The sequence below is a fragment of the Macaca nemestrina genome, chromosome 2 (assembly GCF_043159975.1).
Source record: "Macaca nemestrina isolate mMacNem1 chromosome 2, mMacNem.hap1, whole genome shotgun sequence".
In the NCBI taxonomy this organism is placed as follows: Eukaryota; Metazoa; Chordata; class Mammalia; order Primates; family Cercopithecidae; genus Macaca; species Macaca nemestrina.
Window position 1 is genome coordinate 33,697,321 of NC_092126.1, and position 14,494 is coordinate 33,711,814.

At 37.8% G+C, this 14,494-nt stretch overlaps 1 protein-coding gene across 7 annotated transcripts in view; it reads left to right on the forward strand.

The window, feature by feature from the left end:
- LOC105490383 (ATPase secretory pathway Ca2+ transporting 1) overlaps nucleotides 1-14,494 on the forward strand; it is a 158,670-nt gene that overhangs the window by 127,306 nt on the left and 16,870 nt on the right. For all 7 annotated transcript variants that reach the window (XM_011755905.2, XM_011755906.2, XM_071090895.1 and 4 more), the window contains 7 exons: nucleotides 7,556-7,606; nucleotides 8,537-8,703; nucleotides 10,661-10,729; nucleotides 11,300-11,416; nucleotides 12,228-12,375; nucleotides 12,918-13,013; nucleotides 14,181-14,322. In XM_011755905.2, the coding sequence (XP_011754207.1) occupies nucleotides 7,556-7,606; nucleotides 8,537-8,703; nucleotides 10,661-10,729; nucleotides 11,300-11,416; nucleotides 12,228-12,375; nucleotides 12,918-13,013; nucleotides 14,181-14,322 (790 nt within the window). The remainder of the gene's footprint in view (nucleotides 1-7,555; nucleotides 7,607-8,536; nucleotides 8,704-10,660; nucleotides 10,730-11,299; nucleotides 11,417-12,227; nucleotides 12,376-12,917; nucleotides 13,014-14,180; nucleotides 14,323-14,494) is intronic.

The following is a 14,494-nucleotide window of genomic DNA, read 5'->3' on the forward strand; positions in this document are numbered from 1 at the left end:
GTACACTAACATGAACATTCTCTATTAAATTTTCCTATCCTGTGATTGTGATTTTCAGGAGTTTAGACTTTGTTGTTGTTTTTGTTTTGTTTTTGAGACGGAGTCTCGCTCTATCGCCCAGGCTGGAGTGCAGTGGCGCGATCTTGGCTCACTGCAAGCTGCGCCTCCCGGGTTCACGCCATTCTCCTGCCTCAGCCTCCCGAGTAGCTGGGACTACAGGCGCCTGCTACCACGCCCGGCTAATTTTTTGTATTTTTAATAGAGATGATGTTTCACCATGTTAGCCAGGATGGTCTCGATCTCTTGACCTCGTGATCTGCCTGCCTCATCCTCCCAAAGTGCTGGGATTACAGGCATGAGCCACCGTGCCCGGCTGAGGAGTTTAGACTTTAGGGATTTTGATCTTTAGGGATTTCAGCATTTGGTATTATGGCATTTGGTATTGTATCTTTCAAGATTATGATCCCAATATGTTGAGATCGTAGATCACTGTTGGGATCACTGCCACCCAGAGAATTGGGGCAGTGTGGATGTTTGCTTTGTTTTTAGGGTGGGGAAGGTGTTTATATATTTGAATAGGGCTTCGTGTGTGTGTGTGTGTGTGTGCACATACTATCCTGGTAATCTCTTCCTGATGTTTATTTCCGACTAAATCCTATATTGGATTTTTTTTAGTGGTATTGGGACAGAGTATTAGTAAATGTATGTGAAATCTGCAGTTACTTAAACATTTTGCCATTAGACTTTCGCTTAACTTCTCAGAGATACTAAATGTGGTGAAACTTTCATTTTATTTGCTTTGTTCAGTTCGTCTTCTGGCTGTCTTATAAAAATTATGGTGAACTCTGTAAACCAACCTAAAGGTATTTAGAGAAGAAAGAAACTAATTACAAATTACATCATCAGCCTGGACAAATCACATTGTCGGGATTTCCCAAGTAGAGTGGGTGTGCATTAATTATAGCAGATATCCTGATGCTATTCCAAGGAGACTAAAACAAAGTAAGACCTAAGCCCTGTCAGAAGCTCATTGAATTGCTTAAATTCATCCTACTTTAAAGTGGAATTCTATAAATACCAGCTCTCCCTCCCAGGTATTTTGTATGTTTTGAATACCTAAGTCTTTACTCTAAATATTATTAGTTAATTTTTTGTCTCATTGGTTAGCAGGACTGCCCCACCCTCATTTTGTCTTTTTTCCTACTTCATTTTGTGTTCATGTAACCCTCTTACAGCCAATATGTTTATTTGGTTTTCAGCTTTTTAATTATTTTATTTTGTTTTGTTTTTTTGGAGATGGTGTCTTGCTTTGTTGCTCAGACTGGAGTGCTGTGGCATGATCATAGCTCACTGCTGCCTTGAATTCCTGGGCTCAAGCTATCTTCTGCCTTAGCCTCCCAAGTAGCTGGAACTATAGGCGCTCACCACTATGCTTGGATAATTTAAAAAAAAAAAAACAGAAAAAAAAATTAATTTCTGAATGGATTTTTAAACTTTTTTGAAAGAAAGGATTTGTGGAAATGGAGTCTCACCATGTGTTGCCCAGGTTGGTCTTGAATTCCTGGGCTCAAGTGATGCTCCCACCTCAGCCTCCCAAAGTGCTGGGATTATAGGCATTAGCCACTGCACCTAGCCTCTTCTTCTGCTTTCCTTTGTTTGTTTTTTGAGACAGAGTCTTTTGCTTTGTTGACCAGGCTAGAGTGTAGTGGTGTGACCATAGCTCACTGCAACCTCAAACTCCTGGGTTCAGGTGATCTCCCCAGTTCAGGTGATCCCTCATGACTCAGTCTCCGGAGTAGCTGGGACTACTGGCATGTGCCACCATGCCTAGGTAATTTTGTTATTTTTTTTGTATAGATGGGGTCTTGCTATGTTGCCCAGGTTGGTCTCAAACTCCTGGGCCCAAGTGATCCTCCTACCTTGGCCTCTCAAAGTGTTGGGATTACAGGCGTAAGCCACTGCACTCACAATTTCCTACTTTTGCTTTACATCAGTTTGAATAACTCTTATTATTGTTACAAATAAAACAGACCTTTTGTTCTAAATCACTAGCTTGTTGAGGTTTTCCCCCATGTACTAGAATCATATTAATTCTTCCCCTCATTAAACTATTTTTCAGCCATCCTTTTTCATAATTCTTTAGAACACATTTCATTCTCCCTTTGGAATATGGAGTGTTGCTGTGTACTTTGACCTAGAGGCAATTAAAAAGTAGTACTGAAACTCAGTTTTGCTTGTTTATTAAGTCATCTGGGAATTCTCAGTGTTTTCCATTTGTGACTTTTTCTAGTGGGTTCTACATTTTCCATTGATTCATTGATAGAAGTGGTCATCCTCTTTCATTCTTCTTTGTCTGATTTTTACAGCATTACTGCCATTTATATTTCTGCTGAATATATTCACCAAGTCCCCATATTGTTATTCCAATTCATATATTGTCTAATTTTTAATAGGTTGTAAATCTTTATTTCAATCACTTGTTTTTTCTTCAGTGCATTAGTTTTCTTTAATCTGTCCTAGAAGATTTGAGGATCTTCAGTAGGTTATTCTAATGCAAGATGGATCTTTTCCATTAACTTCTCCTTTAATATTTTCCTTTTTTTTTTTTTTATAACTTCCTTTCCCTAGTACATCTTGTCTATTAATCTCCATCAAAAGAACTGTGAGTGCTGACCACAAATGTGACACTGAAAAGGAGGACTCATAAGAAGAGAAAAATACCCCTTGTAGATTGCTTCTGAAAATATGTGGCCTTGTTCTACTCTCTTTGATGATTTTTATCTCTTTGTCCAAATCTAAAATCAGGCCAAAGTACCCAACTCCAACTGTCACAACTGGATCAAGCCAGCTGCACCTTTTACCACCAAGTACAAGGCTCACTGCAACCCACGGATATCCACCTAACCTCAGGACAGCCATGATCCCCAATAGGCAGGGATGACACCCATGACCAGCAAGAAGCAGCTACAGAAAATTGATCCTCAGTGCCTCTGCCTTCCATAAAGATTTCTGGGGATCATGTCTCTCAGGGAGAAATGAGGCAGGAGAATAGAGAATTAGGGTACTCAAGGGTGAACGTATAAGTAAAAGAACAGTAGGTGCAGCCAGTTCTAGGCAAGATGAGTAAAAGGACAGTAGGTGCAGCCAGTTCTAGGCATGTAGGCCACATCTTTACTCCTGTGATAACAAGACAGAAGTCTCCACTTCAGCCTCTGATTGGCTGGGAACCAAGTCTCCACTTCAGTCTCTGATTGGTCACAGGCTAATCTTTCATAGGGTGTAATCAATTGGAGGCCTCTAAAGGGCACCTAGGAGTGTTACCAAATTCTTTTAACTTAGTAAAAACCCTAGGCCGGGCATGGTGGCTCACACCTGTAATCGCAGCACTTTGGGAGGCCAAGGCCGGTGGATCATGAGGTCAGGAGTTCAAGACCAGCCTGGCCAAGATGGTAAAACCCTGTCTCTACTAAAAATACAAAAATTAGCTGGGTATGGTGGTGGGCACCTGTAATCCCAGCTACTCAGGAGGCTGAGGCAGAGAATTGCTTGAACTCAGGAGGCGGAGGGTGCAGTGAGCTGAGATCGCACTACTGCACTCCAGCCTGGGTGACAGAGCGAGACTACGTCTCAAAAAAAAAAAAAAATGGCTCGGCATGGTGGCTCACGCCTGTAATGCACTGTGGGAGGCCAAGGGGGGCAGACCACCTGAGGTTGGGAGTTTGGGACCAGCCTGACCAACATGGAGAAAACCCGTCTCTACTAAAAAATACAAAATTAGCCGGGCATGGTACGGCTTGTGCCTGTAATCCCAGCTACTTGGGAGGCTGAGGCAGGAGAATCGCTTGAACCCAGGAAGAGGAGGTTGTGATGAGCCGAGATCGCGCCATTGCACTCCAGCCTGGGCAGCAAGAGTGAAACTCCACCTCAAAAAAAAAAAAAAAAAAAAAAAATCCCTGAAGAACATTGTAGTTGGGATTCATGAGCCACTTGCTCGAGCCCATTTCTGCTCTGTGGAGTGTACTTTTGCTTCAATAAGTTTGTGCTTTCGTTGCTTCATTCTTTTATTCCTTTGTGTGTTTGGTTCAATTCTTTGTTCAACACACCAAGTACATGGACAACTCACAGTCAAGACCTTTCATTCGCTAACAGATTTATTTTGCAGCTTTGGCAAACACTTGTTATATTTCAGTGCTGTGTGCTACATGATTAATTTCTGCAGTAATTAGAGTTTTCACTTAGAAGGTTACCAGTATGTTTTGGATATATATGTAACTGAGTCTTTTTTAAAGACACAGTGAAGAGTTTCTGAATGGATTTTTGAACTTTTTTGAAAGAAAGGATATTTCCCAAATATAAATTATGTGATTCATGATATTTGGATTGCCTAGGGATAATCAGTAATGTGATATTACAGTCCAGCAGAGTCTTTTGTTTAAGAAAATAATACCTTTTTTTATTTAGACCTTTATTAAAAGGAGAGAACCAGGGAACAGTCTTTATGGTAGTACTGACATATATTCAGTTGTTCATTCATTTTATTTGTCTTTATAGAGCACCGTTGGTATAGGACAAAAATCTCTGACTTCTTGAGTCTTAGAAGATAAATGGATATATATTATGTTAAATAAGTGCTTAAGAGCACCCTCCCCCCCCCCAAAAAAAAGGCAAAATTTGAATGATTAGAGAGGGAGATTGAAATTTTTAGATAGTATGACTAGGGAGGGCCTCACTGAGAAGGTACTATTTGACAGAAAGGGGACCCATGTTATATCTGAAGAAAGAGCATTCCAGACAAGGGCAAAGGCTGGAAGTGAGTGTGCCTGGCATGTGTGAGGAACAATCAGGAGGCCAATGTAGTTCAGTCAGGAAATGACTAATGATAGGAGTGCCGTGAGATGTGCATTTCTTGAGGGACCCGGTAGATGATAAAGGACTTCGGCATTTGTTCTGAGAGAGATGTGAAATCATTTGAGGGTTTTGAGAAGACACATGATCTCACTTCTGTATTAACAGTGCCACTTTGGCTACTGTGTTGCAAATTGGGGGAAACTAGGGCAGAAATAAGAAAGTCACTTTGGAGGTATTGGCCCAGAGTGTTGGCAATGGTTGTGGAGTAAGGTGGTTGAATTCTGGATATATTTGTGAGTGGAGTCAACAAGATTCGCTGTCAAACTGCTTGTTGGCACATAAGAAAAATGGAGGAATTAAGGATGGCTCTCCAAATTTGGAGCCTCAGCAACTGCACATATGTACTTTTCATTAACAGAGGATAGGAAGGAGCAAGATTGAGACATCTGAGGAGATGTGGAGTAGGGATGGGAATTAGTTTTGCTGATCTGGATTTCAGAAGAAATGTCTGGGCTTGAGATAAAAATGCATTCAAATAAATGCGTGTAAGTAAAATCCAAAGCCATGTGCCTGGGTATGCTCACCTGAGGCGTAGGGAATTCTGAGACCTCTTATAGAGAAAGGAACTGAGCCCTGGGGTGCTCCAACATCTAGACATCAAGAGAGATCAGGAGAATTCTGTACAAGAGGAACAGCCAAAAAGGTAGGAGGAAGACCAGTGTTGGTGGTGGTGGAAGCCAAGGGAAGATGGTGTTTCAGGAGGGACTAATCATCTATGTTAGGGTGTGGTGGAGAGGTTAAGTCAGATGAGAAATGACTGTAGGCATTAGCAATGTGGTGGTGGTGGTGAGGGTCTTTGAAAGTCATGAATCGTGTTTCAGTGCAGTTGTGATAACAGTATGATCATGGGATGGATTCAGAGAGAATGGGAGACAGCAAGTGTAGGAACTTTCTAAGGAACTCTGCTCCAAAAATCCTCCCTGTTCCTGTATCAAAATTTTTTCCTTGCTGCTGCACTTTACCGTCAGTATACAAACATGTTTCTTCTTCCATTAAAAAATAATGATAGGCCGGGCGTGGTGGCTCACGCCTGTAATCCCAGCACTTTCGGAGGCCGAGACGGGCGGATCACGAGATCAGGAGATCGAGACCATCCTGGCTAACAAGATGAAACCCCGTCTCTACTAAAAATGCAAAAAATTAGCCGGGCGTGGCGGCAGGCGCTTGTGGTCCCAGCTACTTGGGAGGCTGAGGCAGGAGAGTGGCATGAACTTGGGAGGCGGAAATGAGCTGAGATCGCGCCACTGCACTCCAGCCTGGGCGACAGAGCGAGACTCCATCTCAAAAAATATATATATATATTATAATAATAATAACAGTAAAGAAAAGAAAGGAAAAGGTGGCAGCTGAAATGGGAAGGGAAGTGGTTTTCTTTTTTTATATGGAAGGGACAACATGTTTTTGTATACTGATGGTTAAGATGTAGCAGTGAGGAAAACATTTTGGCACAGGAGGGAGGAGAATTTCTGGAGTAATGATCTTAATAGGTAAGGAAGGTAGAATCTTTGACCTGCAGTAGATGCCTATTCAGTTCATTGTAGTAAAACCAGAGCAGTTTAGTTCCTGGATACAGATACTGAGTTGGGGGAATTGTGGAAATTCTCTTCTGATTCTGATTTCTCCAAAGTAGGAAGCAAGGTGGTCAGCTGAGAAGGAGGCTAGAGAAAGGGGACAGATTGGAGGTATGAGGAGAGAAAAGTAATATGAACTAATCCTCTAGGAGAGTGGGAAAGAGAATGGTGTATTATGTGTATTGAAATCACCATAACTTGTAAATATTGTTGGAGAGAGTGACATGACAGTGAGGCAGAAGTTAAAAATCATTGTGAAATGAGGGGTTGTGAACTCTGGAGCAGTGAATGCCTACAGTTAGTGAGTGACAGTCTCATCTGACATTCAGAACTGAGGTTTTATGAAGGGAGAATAGAGGATACCATGCTCTACCTCTACGCTCCTCCGGTGGTACTATTTGAGGAGGTTATAGGGATGGCAGTGTTTTGTGGAAACACTAGGTTAGAGCAAAGTGAAAAAGAGTAAAAAATACAGGAGATTTGTTGGGACACAGTGAAAGGATTTCAGGAGATCAGGAGATGGGGTCAGAAAAAAGGATTAAATACGTTTTTTGGAGAGATAAAATCATATAAGCAATTTAGAGGTACAGTGGAAGAGAGGCTAATGAGTTAACCTGAGTAAAAGGGAATGAGCAGACACTTGACACTAAAAAATGGCTCTACAGACATTGAGAAGCAGCTGTTCTTTATTGCTCCTGAAGACAGAACAAAGGGAAAAGGCTATTTTAGTTGTATGCGAGTGTTGTAGGAAACAGACGCAAGAGAATTTTTCCTTTTTTTGTCTCTGGAACATTTCAAGAATAAGGCTGTTTTCGCTCCAGAGTTTACACATAATGGTATAAATTGGATGACTTGTTTAGATTGTGTATTTCCTGTGGTACCTTTGGTAAAGATCGAAATGACCATATCAAATGAATGTCTTAACAAACATAATGGCATATTGCTTAAGCTTGATCTCAGTGGCAAATTAAATACAGCTTAAATTGATGAGTTTTTCATCATTAGTTATGAATGCATGGGTTATTCTGTGGAAATCTTAATATTGAAAATTTTTAGTGTATCTTGTATTTTAACAGGTTGCAGTATTTTACAGAGCTAGCCCAAGGCACAAGATGAAAATTATTAAGGTGAGTGTCTAAGAATCAGATTGTTTTATTTCTGTATACAAAATGCTAGTACTTTACTTTTGTTATGTTTGCATTACAGGAAGTAGAGCATCAAGGTCAGAAATACTGTGAAGCAAAACAGTGTTTGTTTTTGTAACAGCTTGACATAGAAACACTAATAGAGAATTTAGTTGGCATAAGATATAGAAGAAAACTTGAACGAAGTATCTGCAAATGTAGCTTTCTTTAAACAGACAGTATAAAAGAATGTTCTAACTGGGGTCCATAGCCAAGTCTTCCCAGTGTGAATAGCGGTAATAAGTTAGAAACTAAATAAATACAGCAAGGAAATAGTGTTGTGATAGTGTGAACAATACTTAAAAGGCTATGATTATTTATATTAGTCAATTACATATAAAGCAACCGATATAGTATCCAGTAGTTAATGGTCTTAAGTTATTAATCATGATAACCAGCCATTGTGTAGTTCAGAGTTTCTCAACGTTGGCACCATTGACATTTTGGACTAGATAATTCCTTGTTGTGAAGGGCTGCCTCGTGTGTTATAGAATGTTTAGCAGCATCCTTAGCCCCTTCCCATTAGATGCCAGTGACATCCCCCAAATCACGACACTCAGAAACATCTCCAAACATTGTCACATGTCCCCTGGGAGATAAAATTGCCCCTGGTTGAGAATCATTGTATAGTTGTTTGAAGAACAGAATTTAGAGATACAGTTCTCACAGATGGAAATATTAGTAGTAACTTTTTCTAAGCTTTATCTTACTGAGATCTCCATTTGTTGAAGTTTGTTGAAAAATGGGTGGTCTATATTATTTCTAATCTTAATTATGTGAAAAATAATTAGGGAGAATTTGTTTATTGCTTTATATGGAAGCAACATTTTTATCAGAATTCCTTCCTCTCCCCTGTCCTCTGCTCCACTGTAGTCACTGCAGAAGAACGGTTCAGTTGTAGCCATGACAGGAGATGGAGTAAATGATGCAGTTGCTCTGAAGGCTGCAGACATTGGAGTTGCGATGGGCCAGACTGGTACAGATGTTTGCAAAGAGGCAGCAGACATGATCCTAGTGGATGATGATTTTCAAACCATAATGTAAGCTTTATTTCAGTGAATGCCTATCAGAGAATCTTCCCCTATCCTTTCCTGTCTCCCACCCCTAGAGAATTCAACTGGAAAAGAATTAGTATTTAAAAATTAGGTAAACTAAACCATTTTTCTAGGGCAATTATCCTATTTTATGGTCTGTTGTATAGTTCTGAAGAAAATGATTTGCGTGGCTGGAACAGACATAGTAAATGGCAGGACTCTCCTTTAAGAAATATTTGCCAAGTGCCAGCCACATGTCACCTTTTTCTGGGCACTAATATGATGGTATAGTAATGGCCTTTATGTTAAATTCAAGTAGTTAGAATTATGCATATGTATGGCTCTTTTTTGGGCCTTATAATAAATATTGAAAATTATGAAGTTTCCATCCATACCTGTTTTTTTATATCAGTAATTTATTCATGTTGCCCTCATTTAATGTTATAATTTATTAAATTTAGAAAGCTTTATTTGTGTAAGCCACAGTTTCCAATTAAGACTCCAGTATAATACATGGTGGTGTCAGTTTTACAGTGTTCAGTTGGGGATCATGTGAATCCCATTTATTTATTTATTTATTTTTGGTAGCCACCTGTTGGATGACCTGAGTTTAGTGATAAATTCTAATTATATGTTCCAGGCTGTTTTATTACTCTGATTTAGCCTACAGCAAAACATTTGGGAGCTCAGGACTCACAGTATTTGCCAAGCTTTTGCAAAGATACGAGTTTTTTCTTTCCATTATTAGAATTATATAGAATTCTTAGAAGAAACGGGAAGTTGATTAAAAAGCCTAGATTTTCTTGGATTCAGCTAAATGAATGAGAGAATTTATATGAATCCTTATAAACTGTGTTCTCTATTTAATTCCTCTGCAACATGTGATCTACTTGATGTGTAGGAACACCACGTAGCTTAAATTCTATAATTCTTATATATCTCATTGCCATTTGATTCCTGACATACATTAGTTTAAACCTTTACTCTGCATTTTGTACCACTAAGAAAAATGAGCTTAGAGGAAGGTGAAGAAGATAATCATGGCTGGGCATGGTATCTCATGGCTGTAATGCCAGCACTTTGGGAGGCTGAGGTGGATGGATCACTTGAGCCCAGGAGTTCGAAACCAGCCTAGGCAACATGTCAAAACCCATCTCCCCAAACAATACAAAAAAAAAATAGCTGGGAGTGGTGACTTGAGCCTGTGGTCTCAGCTACTCTGGAGGCTGAGTTGGGAGGATTGCTTGAGCCAGGAAGGTCGAGGTGCAGTAAGTTAAGATTGTGCCACTGCACTCCAGCTTGGGAAGCAGAGCAAGACCCTGTCTCAAAAACAAAAACAAAAAATCATTTTATGTATTATGAATGTGAAGTATTTTCTCTTGTGGGGAGAGACAATGAATGATTTTAATGTTGAAATATCTTCTTCAGAATAAGAATTTTAATACTGTGACAAATTAGTTCAGGTAGAGCTTAGGCTTGACTTTAATTCTTTGCTAAAATAAATGTTTCCATATTGATACATGTGTTGTATTAGTTGAAATTTTATTTATTTATTTATTTGTTTGTTTGTTTGTTTGTTTGTTTGAGACAGAGTCTCACTTTGTTGCCAGGGCTGGAGTGCAGTGGTGTGATCTCGGCTCACTGCAACCTCCGCCTCCCAGGTTTAAGCGATTCTCCTGCCTCGGCCTCCCAAGTAGCTGGGATTACAGGCATGCGCCACCACACCCAGCTAATTTTTGTATTTTTATTAGAGACGGGGTTTTGCCATGTTGGTCAGGCTGGTCCAAACTCCTGACCTCAGGTGATCTGCCAGCTTCGGCCTTCCAATGTGCTGGGATTACAGGCGTGAGCCACAGTGCCCGGCTGGAAATTTATTTTCAAAATTAGCTCCACAGTGTTTTAGTATAGATACATTTTTATATGATAATATTTTCTCACTTCATCTTTATTTTTTAAATTTCAGGTCTGCAATTGAAGAGGGTAAAGGGATTTATAATAACATTAAAAATTTCGTTAGATTCCAGCTGAGCACGTAAGTTTGCAAGGAATTTGTCACCATGGGTCTTCTGGATAAATTATATGAAAAATAGAACCTAAGCAGACTGCCTAGAAACTTATCTGCCTTATATTTCTGAGCATTGTTCATATGTCAGTTTTCCAAAAAGAAAATTTATTGTATTCAGAAATTTAAAGTGGCATGATAAATAGGTTGTAAATGTAACAATTAGATGTCTATATCATCAAAATATATAAATCTTTTTGATTTATTTAATAGCTCATGAAATCAGGGATGAGTCACATCTCATTGTTTCCTCTTGGTATCTTTTTCCAAAAGTAGAACGGGTATCGTGTAGTCAAAAAATGGTTACCGAAATACTGTTGAAACTATCATGCACATATAAAAATTCTTTATTTGTTCCTGTTGGCTAAACATCTTGAAAATCCTTTGTTAAAATACTATTAGCTTTAAAATGTCCACATGAATGAAGAATAGTTTATAGTCTTCCTTTAAAACCATAGTAGTAGTGAAATTTTTAAGTGGTATCATAGAATCAACAGATTTACTATGCTGATATTTTTAAATGACTCTCTTTTTCAACAGGAGTATAGCAGCATTAACTTTAATCTCATTGGCTACATTAATGAACTTTCCTAATCCTCTCAATGCCATGCAGATTTTGTGGATCAATATTATTATGGATGGACCCCCAGCCCAGAGGTACGAGTTTTTTATTGCATGAGCTGGAAAAACAAGGAATGTGTGCTACCCTGATAATTAAGTTTTAAAACTTGATTTATGGACAGTGTTGGAAAACTTTGCAGCAAATGTTTTAACATTTATATTATAAATTGTGTGATGTGCGTATTTTATTTATTCTTTTTGAGTGTGCATGCAGTGTAGATCTGAGCCTTTCCACTGAGATGCCTAGCGTAAGGTTGAGAATAGATCAGGAATAGGTGCTATCCCTGTCCTCAGGAAGTAAGCCTTTTATTTCTAAAAATTGGATATAATGGAGAAATTTCTGGGTTCAGTGTTATTATCTAGGTTCTGCTGTTGTCAGTTTTAGAGACTTTGGGACAGTATTAGAGGACCTGAGTGTCATAACTTTTTTAAAAAATTTAATGCTAATGGAATAGTTGAGTGATAGATGTCATTTGGCCACTCCAGCAAATCATCCCAGTCAAAACCTCTTTATATGAAAGATACTTCAAAATTCAGTTGGTAGGTCATGTATTTCACACCGTATTTGAGGTAAACTTACATGTAAATAAATTGGATGGTTTTTTGAAAGTTGATTATCTATCCCCTGTCAAATTGTGCCAAACAAATAAGTTAAAGAGGAGAGAAAAAGTGACAAAATCAGTGTTATTTTTGTATAATCATAGCCAAGGTTTTCTTTATGATTCAACATTTTGTTTCCATAAGAAAGCATTTAATTTGCTGAATAATTGAGGTTAGTGAGGTTGTGAAAGTAACAAATCCAAACCTTAAAACTTGAAAGTAATTTATTTTTCTGTTTGTTTTTAAGCCTTGGAGTAGAACCAGTGGATAAAGATGTCATTCGTAAACCTCCTCGCAACTGGAAAGACAGCATTTTGACTAAAAACTTGATACTTAAAATACTTGTTTCATCAATAATCATTGTTTGTGGGACTTTGTTTGTCTTCTGGCGTGAGGTATATTCACTGGCCAAGCTGCTATATTAACATGAATTCTATATATATAATAGGATTCCTAGTTATTTTGATGGGTTACCCAGAAGGCTGGGAAGTTAAGGGAGCCTCTTTTAGTGAAAAATATGATAAGAACATTTTAAAAGAGTTTGATTTCCATCTTTATGGATAAATAAAATTATTGATTCATGTATTAGAATAAATCTGCAGAGAAGTATCAGATACAATAAAAAGAAATGAAAATTTAGAGAGAATTTTGAAAACCTGAGTCTTAAAATCATACAACCACTTTATTTTTAAATAATAACAGTATTTTAATATCTAATATATAGTTCATGAGTTTTTTTTTTTTTACTTTTTATTATGTAGATTACAACTATTCGCTAGGTGATTTATAGGAAATTTGGGTAGCTTTTACGTTTCGTATGTTAGGCTAAAGCTATTTCTTCCCAATAGAAAGAAAATATTTATATTTTTTAAAAAGCATGTTATTTATCCATTAAATTCAGCCACTGAAAAGTAATTTCGTTATTACCTCTTGACAGCTACGAGACAATGTGATTACACCTCGAGACACAACAATGACCTTCACATGCTTTGTGTTTTTTGACATGTTCAATGCACTAAGTTCCAGATCCCAGGTATGTTTAGGTGATCTTAGTTGATTGACTTGATTGACTCACTTGAGTAGACTGCTTTCTAATAAGTAGTCAAAGATTATGGGTTTTAAGCTTTGCTTAATTTTGTAACCACCGATTGCAGCCCCAGACATAGCCTTCTTATAAACATGTGCCATTGGTCACAGTGAGGATGGGGCATTTGCGGGAGGTAAGCTTTATGTCTGACTAGAACATAAAAGTATTAATAATTCACAGGTGTTGTCGTCTGGGTTTAGCTGGCTATAGCTATAAGATAGATCATGGTTAACATTATCTGAGCATAGAACAAACCTCGTAGGTTCTGTTGAGATTTTATTAATCTCATCTTAGAAGACAGTATTGCTAGGAGTACAATAGCAGTTTTGTGCCAATTTTTTTCCCATCACTCCTGTCATTGTGTCAAAGCTTAGGACATTTTAATTTTGCTTTTCTTCCCTTGTTGTATCTTAAGATGTGACTGCTGCTTCTTGGTCTAAGTGTTTTGATAGAAAATAATGGGCTAGAGCTTTGTGGTACTTTTTTAGAGCACATTGTCCTTAAAAACTAGTTTCATTTGAGGCGTGACTATTCATTTCAGCTTTAAAGCACTTTATGAATTCTTAACTATATTACCATTTGCCATGCTAGAACTTCCGAGTACAGTGAATTCTCACTAATTGACCAATTTTTGAAGAAGCTGTAATTATTTTTTTATGAAAAGTGGTTTACTTTTTCAGTACACACATAATTAGGTCCATTCTCCAAGAAAGGATTTTAGATATCTACCTTAGTGAGAATGGATAGAAACGATTTAGCAAACTACAGAGAAGTTTCTTGATGTTTGGGATGTTAAAAGAAGAAATGATTTAGCAAAATACAAATAAAGTTTCTTGATGTTTGGGATGTTAAAAATGGTCTCATTTATATAGTGTCACTTTTTTTTAAGCAAGCCCTTTCTTGATAAATAAAATAAAAGCTACTTTAATATTTACCCTTATTCCATCTGAATTATTCCAAAACCAATAGTAAAATTTAAGAGATTTCATAGAATTGACACTGTAGAATTCAGTGATAAAGTTATACTGCTTATTAAAAATTAGAAGTGAATATAATAAAGAAGTTATTTCTGTGACCAAGGAGTAATAATTGAACTCTCTGCTCTGCCAACAGACCAAGTCTGTGTTTGAGATTGGACTCTGCAGTAATAAAATGTTTTGCTATGCAGTTCTTGGATCCATCATGGGACAATTACTAGTTATTTACTTTCCTCCACTTCAAAAGGTTTTTCAGACTGAGAGCCTAAGCATACTGGGTAAAGAAAACGTTATCTTTATCATTTATATACTTTAGATAAATCATATTTTCTAATGTGTTCGTTTTAATTTTAAAATTCTTTTAAAATAGCAAAATAAGTAAATCACTTGATTTGAAAAAGGAATCTATTTTTTCATTTGGGAAAGCTCAGGGGAATTACTCACCTAAAT